The sequence below is a fragment of the Sarcophilus harrisii genome, chromosome 4, assembly GCF_902635505.1.
Source record: "Sarcophilus harrisii chromosome 4, mSarHar1.11, whole genome shotgun sequence".
Lineage (NCBI taxonomy): Eukaryota > Metazoa > Chordata > Mammalia > Dasyuromorphia > Dasyuridae > Sarcophilus > Sarcophilus harrisii.
Genome location: NC_045429.1, coordinates 386,019,342 through 386,045,781, shown reverse-complemented (window position 1 = coordinate 386,045,781; position 26,440 = coordinate 386,019,342). Strand labels below are relative to the sequence as shown.

At 40.2% G+C, this 26,440-nt stretch overlaps 1 protein-coding gene across 1 annotated transcript in view; it reads right to left on the bottom strand.

Moving 5' to 3' along the window:
• Positions 1 to 26,440, bottom strand: part of ITPKB (inositol-trisphosphate 3-kinase B) — a 166,695-nt gene that overhangs the window by 19,762 nt on the left and 120,493 nt on the right. The window contains exons 3-5 of the mRNA XM_003767760.4: positions 10,306 to 10,405; positions 7,979 to 8,192; positions 552 to 756 (exon numbers count right to left, since the gene is read on the bottom strand). Coding sequence (XP_003767808.1) covers positions 552 to 756; positions 7,979 to 8,192; positions 10,306 to 10,405 — 519 coding nt within the window. The remainder of the gene's footprint in view (positions 1 to 551; positions 757 to 7,978; positions 8,193 to 10,305; positions 10,406 to 26,440) is intronic.

Here is a 26,440-nt window from a genome sequence, read left to right as displayed (position 1 = left end):
TTTTATGCCCAGATTATCAAGATGTCTGATTTTACTGACTGAAAATTTCACTGACTGTCTTTTTCTTAGAGGCAAGCTGAGTTTGGCTGATATAAGCAATATATTTGCATGTAACTACAACATCTCAATTCTGTTCTATGGGGGAAAGGAAATAACCCTGTGTCCTGGAGGAACAGCTGCCTAGGAGCAGACAGATGGCATAGTGGGTGGAGTCAAGAAGACTCATCTTCCTGAGTTCAAATCTGGCTTCAGATACTTATTAGCTATGTGAGCCTGAGAAAGTCATTTCACTCCATTTGCCTCAGTTTCCTCATTTGTAAAGTCAACTGGAGAAGGAAATGGCAAACCGCTCCAATATCTTTGCTAAGAAAACCCCAAATGGGGTAAACAAAGTCAGACATGACTCAGAAATAACAAAAGATCTGGAGCAATTCCATGTCTTATTCTTTGGAAAGGCTCCAAAGGGTGGGTTTTTATGAGCTAAAATCCATGTGGTTCCTCAGCCCGGTTCTGAGTGGCCCCATCTCCCCATCCCCTACTTCCCTCTTTACCTTAATGCCCTCAATCCTGAATCCCAGGGTAGCTGTTGAGCTAATGGTCTCTCTCCACTGCATGTATCGGGGCTTGGTCACTGCTCTCTGGTTGTTCTCTTCTTCTGTGGGGGCATTGGGGTCCACTTCAATCATCTTCTGGTACATGTCCTTGCGAAGGCTAGGCTTCTTCCGAGCTTTGGTAAGTTCCTCCTCCAGGTAGGTCCTGCATGGGGTACAAAGCTGCATGAAGGCTCTCTGTGCCATTAGCATGCTGCCATTTTGGGATACACATCCAACTCCTATCGGACCCCTGCTATCTGGACATATTTAACCAGCAGAAGTAGCAACAAAGGAGGGAAAAGAAGGGGGAAACAGGATCGGATTTTCTAGCATTTCCATTTTAGCACAAGAAATGTAGGGACTTGCATGAAGGCATCTAGTCAGTTAGTAGAGTTATAGGTCTAACTCTATAAAAGCCATTTCTGAATGGATCACAGAAGCAGACCACCTAGTCCAGGAGTTCTAGATCTTTTTTGTGTCACAGATCTCCTTGGGCAGTTTGGTAAAGCTCAAGGACCCTTCTCGGAAAGCAGAAAATAAAATATACAGGATTAAAAAGGAAACCAATTATATGGAAATAAAAATATAATTTTCTTTTCACCCAAGATCATGAAATCTATCCATGGTCTAGTCCATGAACCCAGGTTAAGAACCTTTAATCTAGTCTAAACTCTCCATTTAACAGACAAGGTCCAGAGGAAGAATGATATGCCCCAAGTAATATTGACCAGATCCAGGAATCAAATCCAATTCCTCTGACCTCAAAGCCAGAACTCTTTCCACTGTAACAGGAGGGAGGAGAAAAGGAAATAGCATCCAATTTGGGAAGCGTCACTCAATGGACACCAAGGAGAGATGGATACCCAGGGCTGGAATCTTGTACTCCAAGATCTCTCTGGAGAGAACATAACAGCTGTGACCTTTTTCCTCTTTATGTCCCAGAATCTAGCAAATTACTTTACATCCAGCAGGTATCCAACTAATATCTGAATGTAATTGAACATAATGGTAGCTAGCTGAGAAGAGAAAGAAAGAGACTATGGTCTAAAATCAAGCCTATTCAGTGCAACAAAAAGCAAGAGATCCCAGGGAGCTGGGGGAGGGAAGGCTACAGCATGATTGGAACCCCCAGCTAAGGAAGAGGAGGCAAAACACATGTTCTTTCTGATTCCATTGCAAAAAAACCAAAACATTTTATGAGTGCCTTGGTTGCTGCCCAAGTCCCTACAGTGATCAATTCTAATTTTGTCATAGGTCAGCCCACATCCCTCCTACCTTCTATCCAGCAGGTGGTAGTTTGGACTTCATCGTGGGCACAAAAAAGAGAGTGGGACAGCTTTGGAATTTGTACCTTTATAATAATCAGTCGACAAGTATTTATTAAGTCTCTGTTACATGGAAAACTCTACTAAGTGTTGCAAATAATAAAGATTAAAAAAGGGAAACAGTTATTGTTCCCAGGGAGCTTACAATCTAGCAGAAGGGAAAACATAGATAGATAAAAAATAGATAGATATGTATGTATTGTCATATACATTACAAATATTAAATCTGGGAGAAGGGATGAGAAGCTGAGAGATCAGGAAAGATTTCATGCAGGAGTCACTTGGGTTCAGAGTTTCTAAGAAGAAAAGCTGAGGGGGAAAGATATTCTAGGCTATGATCTTGGACTGCACCTCCAGGATGAAGGGGGCCAGAATGGGACAGGTTTAGGGAGGTCGGTGGTCAGTTTAGAAGGACAATAATAGGAGCAGGTAAGTGGCGCAGTGGATAGAGCACCATCCCTGAAGTCAGGAGGACCAGAATTCAAATCTGGTTCAGACACTTAACTCTTCCTAGCTGTGTGACCCTGGGCAAGTCATTTAACCCCAATTGCCTCAAAAAAAAATAATGTGCAAGAAGGGGAGTACAATGTAATAACACTGGAGGGATGAGCTGGAGCCAGTTTGTGAAGAACCTAGAAAGGGCAAAAAGCTCAAGTATTCAACTGTTTCATAAATGGGATCAGTCTCTTTCCTCTTCCCCCCAAACAACCCAGGTTGGTTTGGTGATGTTTTGGGAACATAAAAATGCTTTGGTTCTTGTTTGTCCCCCCAAAAGGCCCAGGGTCACTGGGGTAAAGTAATACCCCAAGGAAGCATCCTTTTCCTATTGGATACTTTGGGGTCCAGAGCCACAAGTGAGGGTCATCTCTATAGGGGATGAGCATGACCTTTTGCCTGTTCCTAATTCTGCCTGCTTGACTCTCTCTCTCTTTTTAAACTCCCCCAGCCTGCTTCCAAAATTACCCAAAGGAGCATGTGACAAAACAGAAATGAACAATGTCTGTGACATTACAGGGAAGTTGTCTTCCTCTGGCCACTCTGCGTAGGTGGAAGCTGCCCACACAGGCAGCTTATTTCAAGCTAGAGACCTACCCTCTTCCTTCTCCTGGGCCTGCCTCCCCCTCCCAAATTCTCTCTTCCTCTCTCTATCTCATGCAGCCTTGTTTTCTGTCCTTCCTGCTCCCCCCCCCCACTCCCCTCCCCAGCTTTTTCTGAGCTGACCATTCTTTCTCAGGGGTCTTTTATAGGAAGCTAAATGTTTCTAAGCTGTGGCTCATCCAAGTCAAGCTAGACCATGGAACCAACTGGCGGCACAAGTCAAATGAAAGGAATAAGGGGGAAGCTTGGACTCTACTTTGAAAAAAGACAAACTCCTCTTCTTGAGGTTCTTGTAGCTTTCAAGAAGTACTGAAAACTGTTGAGACATCTCTTTGTTATCCACTCAATCCACACACACACACACACACACACACACACACACACACACCCTGTTTCTGCAATCAAGGATGCCACAGTGAAGCGTGTTAAACAGGATGTTTTTGCACTGAGCTGTTTTGATGCCATTTTTGACTCATCTGATATCTTGCTATTGAATCCTTTCAATCTTGTCTGTCTCTTTGTGATTTAGTTTTCTTGGCAAAGACATTGGAGCGGTTTTGCTATTTCCTTCTCTAGCTCAATTTTACAGATGAGGAACTGAGGCAAACAGGTTAAATGCCTTGTCCAGATATTAATGGTCTCAGACTGGATTTGACTCAGGAAGGTGAGTCTTCTGACTCCAAACCTGACTCTTTATCCACTGCACCACCTAGCTGCCCTCATCTGATAATCTACCGATTTCTAAATAGATGATCTGGAACTCAGATTAGTAAATGAGACATATACCTTATTGGGAAGGAGAGATGGTTCCCTCTCAATAGACATCTTCTGGAAGGGCAAGATATTAGACTCCAGGGGACTGGAGGGTCAGGGATTATACTTCCGCAAAACACCTCCCATGTGGTTTCTTAAACAGGAACCAGGTTCTAAGGTCAAAGCCCTTCCTTCACTACTTGTACTTTCTCCAGACTCGTACAAAAAAAGTGCTCACAGAGAAGAGCTGGGATTTGAAACTGGACTGATTGACTGTAGCTACACCACCAAGAAGGGTCCTACATTGAATGGAAGCAGAATATGGGAGATGACTAAGGATTGAGAGAAGCAAGAGATCAAGTGAAGGAGCCCAGTGTTTTTCCTGAAGCCCTCTCCAAGAAAAGGACTGAATCTCAAAACAACCCAGTATTGTATAACCAGGATCCCTCTTTATTTCTTACCAAGGATTATCATCATCTTGGGAAGATCAGGACTATAAGAGACCCAGAACCCAGAAGACAGTGGTGGTCAAAAAGAGGCTGTGGTCTGATACCAATGATGACTTGACTCAGAAGTTGTGCAAAAGACATTGAATGCTTTTATAATTAGAAGAGAAGGCAAACCAGTTTTGTAAGGTCAACAGATAAATAACTACATATGGGCACTGCCCTTGGAATCCTTGAGATACCAAAGGTTGAATGATTGATTGAGGTAGCAAACGGGAGCCAAAATGATGCCAAAGTCTAGAAGATGGAGAGCTGACCTTAAAACTGAGAATAATGGATGCCCCCATTATGGAGGCCTGTAGGACAAATTTATGGAAATATAGGGATGAGAATGCTACGGCATGAGAAGTACTAAGGTTGAAGGTTAGTGGGAGACTAAGAACTAGGTACCTATCCTTTCCTGACTGTGCCCTAAGCCTGGCAGTGGCCCCCTGGATGCTGTTTAGCCTTGCTGGAAACTCTCCAGGCTAAGGAACTTGAAGTTTCCTTCCTCCCATGCACTGTACCTCACTGTGAGAGGGCAGAGGGGGTGAAGGTAACAACTTTATCAGCCCTGAGTCAGAGACCCCTCTGCCTTCTCTCCAGTGATTAAAGGAGAGGAACAAATTATATTTCTCCACTTAGGAGGTGCGCAAGACCAGTGGCTGGGACTCAGGCAGGTCACCACTCAGGCAAGCCAGTTTTCAGAAAATTATCAGCAGTGATCTCTCCAAACCAGGATGTGATTTTTTGGGCAAGGCTCTGATAAGCACCAGTTGGAATATTTTCCATCTGTTTATACTGCCACTAGAACTCGACTCCCCTCCAGGCAGGATGAGCTTTTCTACAATGTTTTGGTTAAAAGAAAGGTCTCCTATTTCCCACTTGGGAGATATTACCATGGGCTCCAGAGCAGCTTAGCTGAGTATCTACCAGGAAGATCTTTCAGAGGCAGAAAGGAAATTTGGTAAAAATAAGGAATTAAAGTCTGATCAAGTCCAGATTTCCCAACATATTTATTCCCTGTGGTCCAAGGAGATAATGGGACAGAGCAACAAAGGAGAAAGATGAAATGCAGGTTTTATTACTGGTATCTCCTACTTATCTATTGCTCCCTAACCTTTTCCTCCAACCCTCACCGTACAATACTAAAGACACAAAAAAGCACTTTAGTGTAACAGTTCATGTTTCATATAAGGAATTCAAAAGGTAGAAAAGAGAAGAGCAAAAGTGGTCAGACTTTTATATCAGTCTCCATTTTGTCCCTTTCCTTTGAAGATGATCTGCCAATCATGACGTCTTCACTCCTAACCCTAGCTCTTTTCCCATAAAAATTCAAAGCAGGTCAATTCAACCAGAGAAAGATGTTTCTACTATGCCCCTGACCCTACTCCAACCCACCCATTTCCCCAAACCTGTCTAAGGAGAGCAATGGGAAGAGCCTGATAAAGACTTTATCTATCCCATCTACTCCTCTGTGCCCATTTGGGTCACGCCCAGATTGAGCCTGGCAAGACAACCACGAATAACACAGTGTGACCTGAACTCAAGGAGGAGAGCTCACCAGGCATCCTCAAGGCAAACGGACTTGCTAAGTAAGTTACCCAGCCAAGCAGCTCCCAGAGAGGCACCTGGGGAGGGGAAAGAAGCTCGATGGCAATAGGTCAGAAAGAAAAGGTGCCCATGGGAACTTGCTAGTGCTGTCCGCTCTAGATACCTGTTGTATTCCCTGCTCCTCCTTTCTACCAAGTAATAGGGAAAGGGGCTGGTCTTGGAATTACTTGTATTCCCAGTTCTTGGCACAAAGTAGGCACTTAATAAATTCATGTTGATTGATTTATTAGTATAGGGAACTCTCAGGTGAAGAAACTCCTTTTTCCAATGCAGGTCAGCATCTTTTCTGAAACTCTGAATCTTGTAGTTGTCTAGAGCACTAAAAGGGTAAGGAACTTATCCAAATATAGTTCCAGACACTAGACTTAAACTCAGGTATTGGCTTCAAGACTAGCTCTCCATTAGACCACGCTATTTCTCTCTCTGTTTCTCTATCTCTGTTTCTCTCTATCTCTCTGTTTTTCTCTCTCTCTTTCTCTCTCTCTCTCTCTCTCTCTCTCTCTCTCTCTCTCTCTCTTCTTTCTTTCTTTCTTTCTTTTTCTTTCTCTCTCTCTCCCTCTGCCTGTCTGCTTGTTTGTCTATCACTCCCTCCCTTCTTCTCTCTTTTCCTCTCCCTCATCCTCCCTCCCTCCTCTTTCTCTCTATGCCTGTCTGTCTGTCTTTCAGTCTGTCTGCTTGCCTGCCTGCCTGTTTCCCTCTCTTTGTCTTTTTTCCTGTCTGTCTCTGTCTCTATTTGTCTCTGTTTCTCTCTGTCTCTGTCTCTCTCTGTTTCTCTCTCTCTCTCTCTCTCTCTCTCTCTCTCTCTCTCTCATTATAACAATACTAAAATGTTCCTGTCATATGTATATTCCTCCCATTTTGCAAACTGTTTGCATAAATTCATCAAAAGCTTCTTTTAGGCAGATAATGTGAAACAATGGAAAGAATATAGCCCAGGAGTAAGAAGGAGCCAAGTTTGAATCTTGCCTCTGACATTTACCAGCTGTGTGGCCATGGGCAAGACCACTCTCAAGTCTCCATTTTAACCTCTGTAAAGTGGAGCTAAGAACAGTACTTATCTCACAGGATTTTCAAGTCAGTCAAAGGAAATAATGCTCACAAAGGCATTTTGTATATGCTAAAGTGCCATATTGTCAGCTATAATCACTTTTATTCCCACTCTAACAACTGGATATTCCGCAATTTTTTTTTTGTTGTTGTTCTTCTATGCCTCTAACCAACCTATATGTACCCATTACTTAGCCAACGATCTCCAAAGTGAAGTTGTTGACCTCTAGGTAGCAGGAACACCATTAACTCTCAGTCATCTGTTAGTAGCTTAGGGTTTGGGTTAAGTATTTAAATGCCACAAGGAATGATGTACTATGTGATTTATGTAAGACCACTCAAATCCATCTACCCCTTTTCATTTTCTAGCTGAGTTGAAAGTCGTAGATGACGAGTATCCTTCTGATTCCTATTGTGCATTTCTGATTGTACCCCTAAGCTAAACAGAAATATAATGTTTTGAATGAACAATTATTTTTTATCATCCACTCCTTCCCTTCATTATGGAAATACCTGAGAGCCAAATGTATTTTTAGCTTCCTTGTTATCATTCCATTATAAGCAAGTAATCATCTTGTTTGATGCTTACATTATCCTTTCCCCAAACTATTCCCTTCCATGACCATGCATGCAACAGCCTTCCCACTATTTGACTGTTCCCTAAATAAGCTAAGCATAGAAGATAAAGTATCTGGCAACATGAACTCATCTCAAACAACTCTCTGGAGGTCATCCCTCCAGTCTAGCTCAGGGATGGAGGTCTTGGAGCAGGCCCCACTTTAATCCAAAGGGAGGTCATCCAGAGTCAGACTATAAAATGTATAGGGATGGTCTAACCTGGGTTCTACTCCTAATCATGTCTTTCTTCTACCAACTTTGAATGAAGCTAAATTTGGATACCATCCCTAGAAAAATGCTCAAGCTTCTTGAGATGTCTAGGAACTAGAGAACACTTCTTGAATCCATGGCCCAACAAGTGATCAGAGGTTCTCCTTCCATTATCAGTTTCCTCAAAAACCCCTCTATGACTATGCGACCTCATTACTACATAACTTTAGCTCACCTGACTCCCATTTTGCAGTCCATCACACAGGGAGAGTCAAAGTCAGCCAGCAAGTCCTCCATCTGGTTGTACCGCTCTCCATCCTTCACTACATCCCCATGGTAGGCAGGGACAAAGGGCTTCAGAACATCTGTCATAAGGCGATCAAGGCAACGTTGCTCTGATTCACAGTGTTTCTTCAAAATCCTGCCATTGGCTGCTGCTTTGAAACTCCCTGCATCACAAGACAGAGGAAAAAACTTTGGTCCCCAAGTAATTGCTATACTGTAAGGTCCATAAGGATCTAAAGATTGTGTCTTAACGAAAACTTTGGCTTGCATCCATTCTTAGGGTGCTATTCTATAAATAGCAAGGACTGGATGAAAATGGAATAAATTGAATTGGCAAAATCTTTCATTCTAGGCTTCCAAGGGAAATTCTCTAACTCATAACCTCAGATGTGCTCTTCACATGCACCCTAATGGCTCCATTTCTTTCCACAGAGCCATAAACAACTCAACAGCTGCTTGAGCAGTTGCTAAAAATATGGCCAACTTCAACAGAGTCCTCTGCTGCCATTCACAAGCATTACAAAGAAGGAATGGGTCACTATATTTGACAGCTCTGCTTTAGGGCATAACAGGACCCTCTCCTGGTCTCAGCCCTTGAGGGCTGATCTCTGTGTTTTCATGTCTCCCTCACTGGGGAACAGGAAAGTACAGCAAGGGGTGAGTAGACACATGCCCTAATACTCTAGTCCAGGAGCTCATAATCTTGTCTGAGAAGAGATTTCACATGAATTTGGATGGTTAAAAAATTACACCATCATTTTTACTAACCTTTGTCTTTCTTTATCATCTCATAAATTTCATTTTATGTGTTGAAAAACACTTTTCTGAGAAGGGACTCATAGGATTTACCAGTCAGCCCAAGGGATCCATGATATATAAAAAACTAAAAATAGTTTTTTCAAAGAGTTGTCTGTCCATTTAATTCCATATTCCTTCCACATTTACTTTTCTTCAACATTTCAAGGATCTGTTGTTTAATGAGCAGGGGAGAATTTTCTCTACTCAAGCAGCTTATAACTCCTCTAAGTGGTCCATTAGATACTTCTGAGGTTGGAATCAGAAAAATCTCATATGAACCTTGGACATTGCACTGTTCGACTCAATTTTCTCTCCATAAAATGAGAATAACAGCAGTTACCTCACAGAATTGTTGGAAGGATCAAGTAGAGAATATATGTAAAAAGCTTAGCATAGTGTCTAACACATAGAAGGATCTATATAAATATTTACTGTTGTCATTTTTATCTGTAAAATGAGATGATAATAATAGCAGTTACCTCTCAGGGTTTTTGTGAGGGTCAAAAGAGATAAAATTTGTAAACGAAGTCTGGCATACAGTAAGCATTTAATAAATGGTGGTTAGGTTTTTTTTTTTTTTAATAATTAGTTGATGTCCTTTGTGAGTTGCTCTGGCCAAATAAATTAATCATCTGGGAAACCAAACTTCTTTCATGAACTTCTCTGCATTTAGCTGGTTGACTTACTCTCTACAATTGGGTCTGCTCTTGAAGCCTTTTCAACTTGGAAGGATCTACTAGAACATGGATCTCTTGGTATAGCTTTGGAGAATCAGAGTATAACCTCCGCTCCATAATTAGGACTTGGGATAGAACTTGTGTGGCACCAGTCTTCACAAAATATTTATGGAGCCCCTCTCAGGCACTTGGTACTGTGCTAGGGATGGTAGGGTGATACAAAAGTATATTTTCCTGGTCCTGTATAGTTAGTCCCATTATTATCCCATTTTATAGATAATAAGAATTAACATTTATATATCGTGGCCAGCCACCATTCTAAATAAGCATTTTATTATGCATAAATTTTCATTTGGTTCTCATGACAATCCTCTGTAGTTAGAGTTGTTATTATCCCACTTTATATAACAATAGCTAATTGTATATTGCCTACTATGGGACAGTCACCATGCTAAGCATTGTATTATACGTATAATCTCATTTGGTCCTCTTGACAATCCTGTGAGATATATGCTATTATTTTCCCCAGAGAATGAGAGCTAAGTGACTTTGAGACCAGGTTTAAACTTAGAGTTTTCCTGACTGCATTTACTGTACCACCCACTTGCCTCTATCTAACTCTAATCCTAGCTACTCAAAAATTCTTTGGGGACATTCTGGGGCCCAAGTTCTGCCCTCCGAACTTCAACTTCTAACTTCTCAAAAAGGCAGACATGACTATAATGGATGTCACCCTCCCCTCAACGTGTAGGGGATTTCCTAAGTTCTATTGGGAGTGGCCAAAGGAGCCTCTCCTTCCTACCTGCGTGCCCCGCCAGCTGGATCCAAGGGTACTTCTTTTTGAAGGACATGACGAAGGGAGACCAGTGCACCATGTTCTTGATTTTCCGCCATGATTTGCTCTAGAAATCAACAAAGAAAAGTCCTACTCATTAGAAAGAGGGTTCCTACTTATTGGTCAGGCTAATTCTAAGGAAGGTGAGAGCCTCCTGAAAGTTGGTCAGTACTGTACCAGTACCTCTGGTAAGCCTCAAGGCACAAAAAATGCTTCACCAGAATACAGAGAAGGTGGGAATTCTCACTCTGACAAATGAATTCACCTAGGCCCAGAGAAATTAGTACTTTGCCTGGGACTGCAGAGTGAACAAATGGTGAAGGTGAAAACAGGTCACTCTTTCTTGAGTGCTTTAAATTTACTTTAATAGTAACTATGTTTTGTAAACAAAATATTGGGATATATATTTTCTTACACATGTTTTTCTTCCCCTAGTATGTACATATATACATATATATGTATATATACATACATACATGTATGCATATAAATACTTGTATAGTGTTGATATAACATTCACTGGCTTTACAACTTGAAATGTTGTGGGCCATTGAGCCAGTATCTACATGGCAACACCTATACCAAGTATTTATATGATACTTAGAGAATTATAGACACATGACAGAAAACACATACATATTGCAATCCAAAAAATTTGTGATTTTCATCATGTGTGGCAAACTCCCATCATGGAAATGGAGGGTACTGAAAACCAGGTAACTTGAAGAAGGATTTGAATAATTGTGGCTGCTTAACCTGAAAAGAGAAGGATTAGTTGGATGGGCAGGATGGAGGGTGTATCTCCAAATATTTGAAAAGTTGTGAGAGTAAGAGAGGGAATAGACTTTTTCTGCTTGTCTCAAGAGAGTAAAACTAAGAACAATGTGGAGAGGGGGGAGAGGGGAAATGGTAAATTGTAAAGAACCAAATTTGGCCTTAAGATAAGGAAAAACTCATAATATGGACTATTTTAAGTGGATGGGCTAATTTGGGAAGTTAGTGGGTTCCCTTCCACCGAAACCCTCCACTAGAAGTACCTCTCGTCAAATACTGCTCAAGAGAGCTGAGTACAGTGCCTGGAACATAGCAGGTGCTTGTTAACTGAGAATTTTGTTCTGATTCAGGATGGAACAGAATTACCTCTGAGATCTCTCCCTGGTCTGAAATTCTATCTCCTCTATACCCTTTCTCCTTCCCTATAATTTCTAGAAGATTTTCCTATATATCATCATCTTCTAGTTGATAGTTATTGAGTTAGTCAAGTCAACTTTATTAAGCACCTACTATGTACTGGGATAGAGCACTGAGCTTGGAATCAGGAAGATTTCTTTTCCTAAGTTCAAATCCAGCTTCATACACTTAGTTGTGTGATCCTGAGCAAGTCACTTAACCCTATTGGCCTCAGTTCCCTCATCTGTAAAATGAGTTAGAGAAGGAAATGGCAAACTACTCCAATCTTGTTGCCAAGAAAATTTCAAAAGGGATCATGAAAAGTCAGACACAACAATAATACTATATGTTAAACACAGAGGATATAAAGAAAGGAAACAAAACCCATCCCTGTTCTAAAGTAAATCATTCTAAAGAGGAAGACAAGTGCAAACAACTATATATAAATAAATTATACACTGGATAAACTGGAGATCATTTCCGGTGGAAAGTACTAAGCACAAGGAGAACTGGGAAAGACTTGTCTGCTGCAGAAGATTCAAGGTTAACTGACATTAAAGGAAACCAGGAAGTGGATAGATAGAAGGAGAGGCGATGGAGTACAGCTACTGAAAATTCTTGGAGTCTGGAGATAGAATGTTGTATAAGAGAGGAACAGCAAGGCGGCTAGCTTACTGTATTTCAGAATATGTGGAGGGGAGTAAGGTGTAGAAAGACAGGATAAAGGTAGAAAGAGGCCAGGTTATGAAGTACTTTAAATAAGATAAAAGGGAATTACATATTTGATCCTAGAGGTAATAGGGAACCATTGGAAGTTACTGAATTAATTTTCAAGTATATTGATCAAAATTAAAAATTATAAAATCTTCCTTCAAAATATAACTAACACTTACATTTATGTGCCTTTTTAAATTCTGGAAACTCCATTTATATGCATTATCTGATTTGATCTTCCAAAAGCAGATTAAATGTAGTGTCCGGGTTAGCTCTCTGGAGGATTTCGGGACTCACCTTGGTCTTTAGTGAAGTAGGCAAGAGAGCCACCAGCACGGTCAAAGATGGAGTGAGTTATTTCCAGTCCTCTTAGCCCTTTAATACCTCAGTATGTTTACATCATTATAGCACACTAAGTATGTGCTAACTAGAGAACCATTATCTCATCAATCACACTGAGCAAGTCTAACTGTAAGCACCCTGCTATAAGTATTTCTAGCTTCAAGTAGAACACAGGTGTTCACGCCTTCCTCGACTTCTCAGGAAAGGTGAGAACACCAAAGGGAAATGGGGAGCCAAATTAGACATTGTCAGCAGGTTCCCTCTAGGCTGAAGGGTCTTATATCTTACCCAGAATTCCCCCACTATCAGCGGCCCTTTACAATGCAAACCATATTTCCACTTTAGCCATATTGCCCAAAAAAAGAATCAAAAAATTCTCTGTCTCTGTCTCTTAGCAGATAACATTTTTCATCATGAGTCCTTTGGAATTATCGTAGAACAATATATTGATCAGAGAACAACTCATTTCTAACTTAGGCTTTTAGAGGGTTGATTGGCTAGTGGTCACCTAGTAAATACATATTAGAAGCTGGACTTCTACCCACAGTTGGCCCTTAATTGTTTATAGTTATAAGAAAAATATGTTTGGGGCAGCTAGGTGGCACAGTGGATAGAGCACCAGCCCTGAAGTAGGAAGGACCTGAGTTCAAATATGATCGCAGACACTTAACACTGATTAGCTGTGTGACCCTGGGCAAGTCACTTAACCCCAATTACCTCAGGGGGAAAAAAAGAACAATAGGATTATGTAATACTTTGAGATTTACAAAGTGCTTTTCTCACAATAGCCTGGTGCCCTCAGTGGCTTCAATCTTCTTCCTCAGCTGGGCAATGTGTCCTAGGCTAATTTCTTTTGGCGGATGTTTGAGAGAGGCAAAGTTATTTGCTTTTCATAGTTACATGGCTATTAAGTTGCTGGGTCAGCACTTGAACTCAGGTCCTTCGACCAAGGGCTCTTTCCATTTATATATAGAACGTTTTCATTTTTGTCTTTGTATCCTAGTATTTATTAGGTATCTGTTCTGTACCATTCTGGTACAGAGCAGATACCTAATAAATACTTGGGGACTGAATAGCTAACTAATGAATATCTATGGGTTTTCTTTAGGCTGTGATCATCTGTCATTTTTCTGGCGTGTTTCAATCTTTTATCTATGAAGAATATTTTTAGTGTAGTGCTTCCTGACTTGATTCATTGAGTTGCTGCTGATCTGCTAAAATGTCAGTTGTTCTGGAACACTGGGATGTTTTTTGGAGATAATAGGTCAATGTATCTGAAATCAATACTATCCTTAAAAAATTCAGAATATCTGGTCACCATGTCCCATTTTCCCACTAAGGAAACAATCATATAAACCTAACCATCTGCATTCCCATGGCCCCCTCAGGAGAAACCTACTGGCAGGATTCTAGCTCCTGGCAACTTCCTCCTTCAGAAGGAGATACCAGAGAAATTTCTCCTTGGCTTGAACTTCAGTTTCAAAGACAATAATCAGCAATCAACAAGAACTGATGACAATGATGATAATGACAAAGTATTCACCCTATGCTTGTCTCTGTGCTAAGTACCGCCGATATAAAGAAAAGGCAAAAAGAGCCCTTGTCTTAAAGAAGTTTCCATTATAATGGGGGGGGGGGGGGGGCTGCAATGTATATAAATGGATGTGTGTAGGTGTATGTGTATGTGTATGTGATAATCTATAGTAACTATGATATAAGACAGGATACATCCTCTAATGTTCTAATGACCAGACTGTCACTAGATTTCATGGGGAAAAGTCTGGGAACACAACTCATCATATTATTTCCATAATGGGCTGAGCTATCTACACATCTATTCTGTTTCTTAAGTATTTTCTGCAAGGAACACAGCCTTGCTAACCCAAAATAATATATAGTCCAGAAAAATGCTAAGTCTATTTGAGGGGCCATGGTCTTTTTTTTCCTAAATAGTATTTTATTTTTCCAAATATATGCAAAGATAGTTTTCAGTATTCATTTTGTAAGTCTTTTTGTTCCAAATTCTTCTTCCTCCTTCCCTTTCCTCTCCCCTCTCCAAAACAAAAAGAAATCTGATATAGATTATACTTGTACAATCATTTAAAATTTTCCATATTTGCCATATTGTGCAAGAAAAATCAGAGCCAAAGGGGGAAAATAACACAAGAAAGAAAACAAACAAAGGTGAAAACACTATGCTTCGACCCACATTCAATCTCCATAGTTCTTTTCTTTGGATGCGGATGGCATTTTCCATCCCAAGTTGGGCTGTTTTTTAAAGCTGAAGGAGACCCTGGAGGTCAAACTCTTTCAGATTACAGATGAGGAAACTGAGACTCAGAAAGGTGACCTGCTCAGAGTCATGAAGATTAAGAGATAAAGCCAGGATTCAGACTCTGGCACTCCATATCCAGCTTTCCCTCAGCCGCTGTACCATGCTGTTCAAGGATTGTATGCTCTCTATAGCCCTTTTCACTGCAAAATCCTATGATTTCAACAATGGAAGCCATGTGTGCCCTACTTTAACACATCATGAATGAGCCTTGTGTTCACTAGACACTGTGCATTATTGAGGTACAAGACCCAAGACCAGCAAGAAGAAAGAAATAAAAAAAAAAAGTTGTTTGAGTTGAGAAAGAATAATGAAGGAATGAAGACTTGGTCCTTATCTATCTCCTAACTTCCAGATGCTATATACTCTGATAACATCTCCTGCATGGAGATGATATTTATACTCTGAGAAACTGATATACTCAGTGATACTAACTATAAGGTTCTCTATTTCCTAACCTGAATTCTTATAGGATTTAGATGTACAAAGAATTTAATCTGCTTCATTACCACAAGCACCAATTTATGGATAGGGAAACAAGAGACCTGGAGAGATGAAGTGATCAGTCCTAAAATAAAGGAATAAAGAAGAAAAGCCAGGTTTCAAAATAATATCTACTGTTTGCAAATCCATGCTCTTTTGAATTTTGACTCTAGAAATGGAACAGAACAATTGAAATGGAGAAGTCAAAATACCATGTGGAATCCCAGAAGGCAGCTGAGTAGACTCAGAACCCAATGCTCTGCCAGATGGTAGGAAGCATCTCAGTTGCCAGAAACTTTTGAATCCCAAGGTTAAAACAAACAAAAAAAAAAAAGAGGAAAAAAACCCACTTCATAGATCCATTTTTTTTTTTTCTCTTTTTGCTGAGAGACAGCTGTTTCAGTCATCAAGTATTAAAGCTTGAATCTGCCCAAGGAGAGGGAAACTTTCCTCCTGGAACCAGTGATCTTCATCACAATTACATTAACCCCTAATCCCAAAGCCAAGAATTATTCATGTAAACTAGGGGAGGTATTTTTCAGGAACTAGAGGAAACTTTGCCATAAAAGGGGCTGGGCCTGTACTGAAAAAAAAAATTGTTTTTTTTCTAGATTCTTTTGATGGGGAGAAAAACAGAAAGCTAATGAAGGCGGAGGTATTTCTTATCTGGGAACCCAGAAGGCTCCAGGAACAATCAATGGAGACAATGCACAGGGGCAACAATGGAAAAATCTAATTACACAAGATGAGACAAGCAGTGATTGTCCTGCTCCTTTAAAAGCCATTAAGGCAGCTCCGGTGGAAAAATGCATAGGAAACCATTACCTGGCTCATTCTGCTCTTGAATAAGTGCATACCTTGGTCCAACTTGTCCACTCTCCATTCTTTCCAAACAGAGGCAGGGTTAACCTGGCTCTCTAGAGACAGAGAGGCCAAAGGCTCATGGATGCATTTTTGACCAGATTCAAGTCACATTAGTAAGCATTTCTTATATATATATATATATATATATACACACACATATATATGTGTGTATATATGTATATAAATTATATATATGTGTATATATGTATATAAATTATATATATATATATATATATATACACACACACACACACACACACACACATATATATATATACACACATTAGGCAGTAGAGGAAGTGCAGCAAATACAAAGAACAGTCAAAACCAAACAAAATGGGTCCTGAGGGAACCTGAGGGGAATAAATGGGAATAAAACAATTATGTACAAACAAAAAATGCAAGATAAACTGGAAATCATTAACAGAGGAAATGCACTAGAATTAAGGAGGAATTGAGAAAGACTTCTGGTAGAATGTAAGATTTGTTGCTATTGTTGTTTGTCCTTTGTTTTCCAAGAAGACCATGACTTCTGGGAGGTGATGCCATGACATGCAAGTGAATTAAATTTAAATGGGCAAGGGCTGTGCAAGGTTACTTGCCCTTTCTCTGTCTTCCAGAGTCATCAGGATCCAGTGGCAAGATACAGATCAGGATGACTGGAGATGGCTCTGGATGCAATGGGAAACTTTGGCCTTTTTAAGGTAAGGTCTTTAACGGGGCTCAATTGGAGTGAGGCAATCACCATTTAATTAAGACTAGGTAAGCAGAAGGTGAGATTTAGTTAGGATTTGAAAGAAGTCAGAATTGCACATGTTTAACCTATATTGGATTACTTGCTATCTAGGGGTGGGGTGGGGTGGGGCAGGGAGGGAAAGAGAAAAATATGGAACACAAGGTTTTGTAAGGGTGAATGTCGATAATGATTATTGCATGTATTTTGAAAAATAAAAAAAACTATGTTTGGCATGTATTGGACTGCCTGCCAGGCGGAAGAGAGAATGGGGGAAGAAGGGGAAAATTTGCGGCAGGAGGTTATGCAGGGGTCAATGTTGGAAAAATTACCCATGCATATGCTTTGTGAGTAAAAAGCTTTAATTAAAAAAATAAAAATAAAAAGCTATTATAATTTTTCAAAAAAGAAAAGAAAAAGACAGAGAAGACAGAGGAACTACAACAATCATCAATCTAAGATCTATGGAAAGAGAATTCATTTTGGAAGCATAAATGAGAAAGGACTTAAGAATCTAAGTAAATCTTATCCTTTTGAGTATGCATTCTCTTTTTTTCATTTATGCACTTATGCATTCACTCATTCCAGATTCTAAAACAGGGATTCTTTGTTGCAGTGAGATACATCATGGATAGATCACATGTCCTGGAGTTAGAAGGACCTGAATTCAAATCAAACCTCAGACACTTATTAACTGTGTGACCCTACACAAGTTATTTAACCCCAATTGCCTTCCCCTCCCCCCCAAAATAAATAAAACAGGGATTTTCCACTTTTTTGTATCATGGATCCTTTGGGAAATCTAGTAAACTAGCCTCTAGATCCCTTTTCAGAATAATTATTATATATATAAAATAAAATATACAAGATTACAAAGTAAAAATTATTGAAATAAAATTTACTTTGTAATCTTGTATATTTTATTGAAATAAAGTTACTAACTTATTTTAAAAATCCAGAGCTCAAGTTAAGATCTCATCTATCCAAAGGATTTGAAGTAGGTATACAATTATATCCCTTCCCTAATTGAGGAGAGAAAAGACATTCACATATAAAACAAATAGTAATGTTGCTCTAGGTGGCCTTTTCATTGACTAGTAGTGCCTTAGCTTGATAAAATTTCTATCTGCTGAAGTGAGATTAACTAAGTAAAGGATCAAGTCCCTGAATTTCTTATTTATCAGTTTTTACCTCCATAAGATCTCTCATATACATCCCCTTCTGTCCATTTATATGTTCATTACCTTGTCACATCTTTCCTGGACAACTATGATAGCCTTTTAATTAATCTCTGTTCCTCAAATCTCCCTCCTCATCATATATATATATATATATATATATATATATATATATATATATGTATATTCTATGCTGCAGCCAAACTAGTTTTTTTTTTTAATTTAATAGCCTTTAATTTACAGGATATATACATGGGTAACTTTACAGCATTAACAATTGCCAAACCTCTTGTTCCAATTTTTCACCTCTTACCCCCCCCCACCCCCCCCCCTAAATGGCAGGATGACCAGTAGATGTTAAATATATTAAAATATAACTTAGATACACAATAAGTATACATGACCAAAACATTATTTTGCTGTACAAAAAGAATCAGACTCTGAATTATTCAAACTAGCTTTTTTGTTCCTCTCACATAATAATCTATTCTCTTCATGCCTTTGTCCAGGCTATTCCCCCATTACTGGAATGCACTCTTTTCTCATTTCTGATTCTTAGAATCCATTTGTTGTTATTATTTTTCAGTCATGGCCCCATTTGAAGTTCTCTTAACAAAGATACTGGTGTGATTTGCCTTTTTCTCCTCCAACTCAATTTAAAAATGAAGAAACTGAAGTAAATAGGGTTAAGAGACTTGTCCAGAATCATAGTGTCTAAGACCAGCTTTAAACTCAGGAAGATGAGTCTTTCTGACTCCAGGCTTGGAAAATTCTATCCACTGTACTACCTTGCTGCCCAATTAGACTCCTTAGATACTTTTAAGACTCTGCTCAGACAGCACCATTTATATGAAATCTTCCTGATACTCTAAATTCTTAATCCTTCTGTAGCAAAAGAATTACTTTGTATCATTAAGCATATATAAGAATATATTTATTCATCTTCCTTAGTAAAATTTAAGCTAGAGGGCAATTATTCTTCTATTTTTAATCTTTCTATTCTTAACACTTAGCATACCTAGAAACTTTAACACCTGTGTCTGAGACACAGTAGGCACTTTATCAATATTTACTGAATGCCTGGGTCATTATATATCATATATTGAACTATAAGTACAATTCTCATTTTGAAGTACATGGCTGAAGAAGTGAGGCTGTCTGGTCAGACCTGGCCTCTGGCAAGGACTGATGGTTTCTAATGCAGAAACATCCAGTGGGATTAATGACATACAAAAAAAAAATTCCTCAGGTGTATATCCTTAACTGGCTTACTTCTGATTGGTAGATTTATATAAGTACATGAGATTTTCTTCCCTTGGATTGGTGCTTTTAGGTACAAAGGAATGTACTATGTTGGGGGTGGGGGAAGTGGGAAGAGGTTACTCAAGGTGAATCTGTAATGTTGGTGATTAAATGTGGGCAGCAAATGGATCCTGAGACTATGAGAAGCTGGACCTCTGGGTGGTTAGATTTCTAAGTGGGTCTCTCCCTCTATCCTTTATTTTTACATCAATAAATTGTAATCTGCAAGCATGAGCTATGTCTCCTTTGTTTTAACTATGTCTTTAACCCTTTAATTCAGAGATGAAATGTCCCAAGTGATCAGAGATGACCACATATAGGAGGTGGGGTCATGGACTGGCCCATGAAGGATAAATGGACTTTGTATAGAGGGAGGGAAAAACAAAAATGAAAGAGGAGAGGCAGCGAAGTGATGTTGCAGGGTCTAAAATATGGAAGATTTGATTTCCTGAGTTCAAATCTAGCCCCATATTACTAGCTGTGTGACCCTAGGCAATTCATTTCACCCTGTTTGCCTCAGTTTCTTCATCTGCAAAATAAGCTAGAGAAGGAAATGGCAAACCACTTCTATATCTTTGCCAAGAAAACCTCAAATGGGATCATGAAGAATCGAATACCACTGAAAAACTACTGAACAACAAGAAAAAAAGGAAGTATCTTCCAGGCAGGCCACTGTGCTCCAGAGAGTGAAGAGAAAGTTCTGTTATAGAGAATGGGAAGAGGTAAGGTTGTCTGCATAGGATGTAGCCAAATAATGCCAGACCAACGAATTTGGCTCTGAAATCATAGATAATCAGAAGCCACGGGCAATTTCTGAACAGGGGAATGGCAACATTTACAAGATATGATAGGAAGATTAATTTCTTGTCTTTTCTCTTCAGGGAACATATAAGAAAGATTCTTTTCCAGAAGTGGGGTTAGGCCCATTTAATCACATCAGCCAATATAATGAGTCACTTAAGAAATATTTACTGAGTTTTGACTAGGTGTCAAGTTTTATTCAAAAGAACAAAAAAGACAGATCCCTTGGAGGCAGACTAGATACAGTTGACAGAGCTCTCTCTAGATATACTATACATATGTATCCAAGGAGGGTTAGAATAAGGTCACACAAATGGATCCCTAGAATTATGAAATGACTAAGAACAGAGGGAAAGATTTCATAGATAAAGTAATCAATCATTTGTTAAATATCTACTATAGATTAGTCTCTGTGCTAGGCAATAGACATACAAATATGAAACAATTCCCACTTAACAATCTCACGCCCATTCTAAAGAGGGAAAATGGTTACCTTCAAATTTCTGAAGGGAAAGGACATAGTGCAAGAGTTGTGAGGGGTTTCAGATTATGAATGCTTATGCATGTTCTTCTGTTTCTTAGGAGGCAAATGACCAAATTTCCCAGGAAAAAGGGAGAGAGAGCAATAGGAAAGAGGTGGGAACACATACTCTTATCCTGAAACTTTAAGGTATTCAGAGTCTATTGGACACAATCCAGTTCCCTCCCAACATAGCTAAGTTCTGAATGCTTAGGGCTTTTTTCCAATTTCAGCTTCACTTTTCCCAGTCCTCCGTGAGGAAGCATTTGTTAGACCTAGAGATGGGCCCCAAAGGGCCAAAGGTATGGAAGTCCTCCCAACCCCAAGCAGCCCTCCCTTAAACAGAGCTGAAGGCGATGGAATATTCCATTTCCAGATAAATGCCAGAAATGATTTGATTTAACTGAGTGGGTATTTATTCACTCTGTTCTTGGAGAATTCTATACTATCTGTTGGCAAAGAGAAAGGGGGGATTTCCCCCCTCTCTGGTTTTAAAATAGAGGCACCAGGGGTTCTGCCAGAGCTCACTGCCAAACCAAAAAGGCAGTGTAGATCTCGAAATCTTACTGAGGAAATGCCTGCAAGTTGAGATCCAATCAGCCCATAAGGAAAGAGAAAGGGGTAAAAAAAGATTCTATAGTATTCACAGAAACCTAAATTACTGGACCTGAGGGACTAAACCTGCTTCAGGTAAAAACTATTCCATGGTAAATGACAAAGAAAGTTTCCCAGATAAAATGTTCTCTGCACGTTTCTCTTTCTCTCTGTCTTTGTCTCTGTCTCTGTCTCTCTTTCTCCCCCTCAATAGCCTCAGATTTGGGAAAGCCAGGACTCTGAGAAAGCTTTTAACCACTCATCTTCCTCTATGTCTAAGGGCTAAGAAAGAAAATGGAATGGGGCAAGTGGGAAGTCACTGAATGGATTTGAATCCTCATGACTTTTTCTCTCCCTATCGATCCCTCATAGTCTTAAGAACTGGGGAGAAAGGGCATCCTTCAACCACTGTTCTTAAATCTGAAAACCAAAAAAGTCCTCCCAAGGAACAGTGTGGGTCAGTGGAAAATGCTGGATTTGGAGACAAACGGCCTAGGTTTCCTTCCTACTGCTGTCCATTTATTGCTTGTGTTGACCTTGGACAAGTCATTGAATTTTTTTATTGGTTTAAAATGAGAGAGTCAGAATAGATGAGCTTCAAGGACTCCTCCAGCTCTAAATATATGATCCTTTATTTTTTCAAGTACTTTTATTTTTAGACTAAGGTAGGATTTTCCAGGAAACAGTAATCCTCAGCATTCCAATATCTTCAAAGTAATCCTGAACATAATCACTTGCTTGCTTTCCTGCAAAACAACCCTCTCTCATTTCCCAATACATCGACCTGTCTCAGGACACCCTAGAAGCAACAGCTAGCAGGGACCTTGGCAATGGAAATCTTGGGGTTCAAGCCCTTTCAGGGGCAGTGAGTCTCCTGTGGGTCTTCTCCTTGGCCTGTTTTTCAGTGAATGACTACAAGCTATTGATCTCATTTCTACTTTCTTTTATCTGTCAGTTGATGTAGTGAGGAAGGGAATAGGAAATATTTTTGCTGCCCATTTCCAAAGCAAATTAAAAGGACCCTATGCTTCTCAGCCAGAAGTCATTCACTTGCCCCTCTCCTCTCCCCTCCTCCCCCCCCGAAAAAAATTACTTACCCAAACAAACCCAGGGGCATTCTGAGGCACTTGCATAGGTGGATATCTTCACGTCCCTAAACTCATTAATGGTGACCAGACTACAATGAGGAGTCATGGTAATAAGCACTTATATTGGAACCATTGTGATAAATACAATTTTTCAGTGGTTGACACTGTCAACAAGTGTGGGCAGAGTGGGTACTGCTGGTATGAGAGAACTCCTTTCAGATCTCAGATAGCTAGATAAGAGGTAGAAGTCAGAGGGAAGAAAGACATACTAGCAGATTCATTCAAGATGTTTCCCTTGGGCAGTCAACCCTGGCTGGATGAGTATCCCTGCCCAGGTGGTGCTTAAGCAATAATTACTTCCGCTGAAGATGGCCTGTGGCCCATCAGAAGAACAGTTCTTAACAAGATGCCAATGCCTTGAGATATATTATGGGGCTGCTAAGTCAGGACTTCCAGCTCTGCTACCAGGTGACACAAGGTATAGGCTTTGTCCGTGAATCAGATCAGAGCATATTAAAACTTCCCATCTCTGTGGTTTGGATTACAATTGGCCTTTATGCCCACACACAGCATGAGCTCTACTGTGAGAGGTTCTTAAGAACAATTCTAGAGAAGGAACAAGGTAAGAAAACCAAGAACCAATGTCCCTTATGGGAATGGGGTTTCCATTCCATATTTCTTAAACCACCTGTGTAGAGGGCAGACTGCCAGGCCTTGGGATATAAGGACATAAAGATGCCACAGACAGCTGACCCTCAAAAATCTTATAATCCAATTGGGGGGAAGGGTAGTATTGAGGAAAGATACCCACAGACAATTAGTGTAGGGAAAGAATTGAGAGTATGAGGACTAAGGTTTGAATTCTGACTGTTTCACTTGTTCTTGGGCCAGTTTCCTAATTTGAAAAGATAAGGTAAGGGTTGGGCTAGGTGATATCTAAGGACCCCCCCACTTACGAGATCCAATGAGATGACCCCAAATAACTAAAATACAAGGAAGAGTGGGATAAGTGTAGAGGAGAGGTCAAGAGAAAGTGTAATGAAAATTTTGAAGGAGAAATCACTCTCTGTTGGCAATTGGGGAGATCAGAGAGGAAATAATACCTCACTGGTCCCTGAATGAAGGGATCTCAACAAGATATGCCTGGTCTTTGGCAGTTGCCAGTAGGAACAAGGGATTGTCAGAACAAAGGTGGAATGGAGACCCCATTCCACAAGTAAGCTTCTTGGTTTTCTTACCTTGTTCCCTCTCTAGAAATGCTGTTAAGAATCTTCCATAGTACAACTCATGCTGTGTGTGAACATAAAGGCCAAATGAAATTCAAGCGGTAGAGCCTGGGAGTCTTAATATTCTCTAATCTGATTCATGGACGAAGCCTATACCTTGTGTCACCTGGTAGTAGGGCTGAAAGTCCTAGCAGAGACAGAGATAGGCTAAAGGAAAATTAGAGAGGGCAGGATCAGCATAGAGAACAGAGGGTATAGCCCAGGGGACTGAAATACAAATAGCTTTCACACACAACTCAGGAACTAAGCAGGAAAAGGGAAAAAACTAAGTCCCCTCAAATAGAGTCATTAACTGATATTTGGTAAACGGACAAAGCCAGTTGTCCCTTTTAGATTTCCAAGGTTTGGTTGGCAATCAGCTAATCTAATCATAGAAGAAGAATAATTCTACTAATAACAATCATTTATAGATTCTTGGGATGCTAAGTGCTACAGGGGTCCTAAAAAATCATCCATTGCAGTCCAACTCACTAATTTCACAGCTAAAGAAACAAAGGCACAGAGGACTAGTCAGGATTGCTCAGGGAGGTAAAGAAACAGCTACCCAGTTCTACAACCGGGTCTCTTGGCTCCCCACCCAAGTGCTTTCTCTCCTATTCCATCTTAAGTCAGAGCTCCAGCAATCTGGGTTGATAGAAGCCACTCTGATAGTAAAAAAAAGAGTTGTTTTTAAAATTCAACAAAAATTTCCTGCCTACAAACCCTCATCTGCCATTTCACTCCTTGGATGAGTGCATTGAAGTATAAATCTCTCTTTTTAGTTCTGTGCTGTGTTTCATTCTGACTTCTACCCAAAATACTGTGTCGATATGACCTCACTGACCATCCTAGGACCCAAGAAGGGTGGCCAACATTCCTCTCTGGAGCAGATGTAAAGTTTCATGCTGAGCTCTGGACAAGGCCAGAACATGGGGAATGACAAAGACCGGAGGCAACCCTGGACAGTTAAGAAGAATCAGGAGAAAGAAGCAGCATGGTGAACTATTAGAGAGAGCCCATACTCAGAGAAAGATCCCCTGCTAAACACTCCAGCCCCCCCTTATCTGTTTGCATCTAACTTTGCAGAAGCTAAAATATTCAGAGAGAGTGGGAAAAAATTCAGTGAAAAGGGAAAAAAAAAACTCCACAATACTACTCCTATTTGAGATAAGGGGAAGGTTCTCATGAAATGGGATTTTTAAAAGCATCATAGTAAATTACAAGGGCAGTTTTCCTCTACAAAAAATTTAGCTGTTTCAATTTGGTTTCTACCAGCTCAGAGAATTACAAATCCTTGCCTCATTGAAGCACAGAGACATAAATACAGCTAGATACATTAGCACTGCTTTGGGAGTCAGAGGCCCTACATTCTAGTCCAGGCCCTGACACCTACTCAGCTGAGTGTCCCTGGACCAATCATTAGAATTGCTTTTTGCCTTAGTTTCTTCACTGCTCAAACAGAGCTTCTATTGCCTAACCATGTAACTGTTATGAGGAAAATATTTTAAAGTGCTACAAAAATGTGCTTTTATTATTGGGATTAAACAATATCCCATCTGCCTGTCTCTTCCTTCCCTTCCCACAACTTCTAGTCCCAAGGGCAAATCTGAGTGCATTTGAAGAGAGGGTCAGAACCCTAGGGGCTAAATAGGTTCAACAAACTCAGTTTAACAGGAGAGGAAGAGCAGATAACCACTGAACTTCTCTCCTGGCCAGCAGTTTTCACTGACAACACTGTGCACTGGGGGAAAAAACATGGCAATTCATCCAGCTACCCTTAATGCACATCAAGAGCTCTTGGAGTGAAAATCTCACCAAGGGAACATTTAAGGAGTGGGAGATGGAGGAAGAGGGAGTAATTTCTTAACAGGGACAAGAAAGCCAAGAAACTAAATGGCTAAATTCCTCTTACCCCTATCTATTGGCTAGAAATACCACCTAAGCTCAGGTGTGTCTGCCTGACTGAATTAATTGTTGATTCTTCCCCACAATGGGGGTTCATCTATGTTTTCCTAAACATAAAATCTTGAGGTTCCCTAATCTATAGGGTACACCCATCCTCCTCCACCTGCTCCACCTAGCTTGAGGCACATGCTCAGAAAGGTCAGAGGAATTAGATTTAAGCAAAATTATTAATGGGTTAGCCTTAAATTCTGGGCATTGTCTTCCACATGGCAGGTAAGCAGGGAGCTGGGAAGGAAGAGGGTGTTAAAAGATAAGGAAGAGGATTGATTTAGGGGCTCAAGGACCACATGCCTTCTTATATAGTATTTGTTGCTAGGAGAGAACAAAAGAGGACATTCTTTCTACCCACTCACTTCTGTAGGGATTCAACTATTTAACAAACGGGTGCCTACCTTTGGTTTCACATGGACAGATGATACTGGAACTGGGTAGGGTTCCAGGGACAGCTTATCTTGGCTTGATTAATCATAGGATTGCAGAATTGGAACTGAAGACTTCAAAGCTCACTGAGTCTCAGGGCCCACCTTGTTTTTTACAGATGAGGAAACTGAGCACAGCAGTTAAATAAGTTGCCTACAATTTCATAGATGGTAGTAGTAGTAGTAGTAGTAGTAGTAGTAGTAGTAGTAGTAGTAGTAGTAGTAGTAGTAGTAGTAGGTGAGCCGAGCTAGAATTTGGATCGACACCCTTTGATTTGAAATCAAATGATTCTACACTGTGTCCTGCTAGAGACTGCTTCCAACTCTATCCT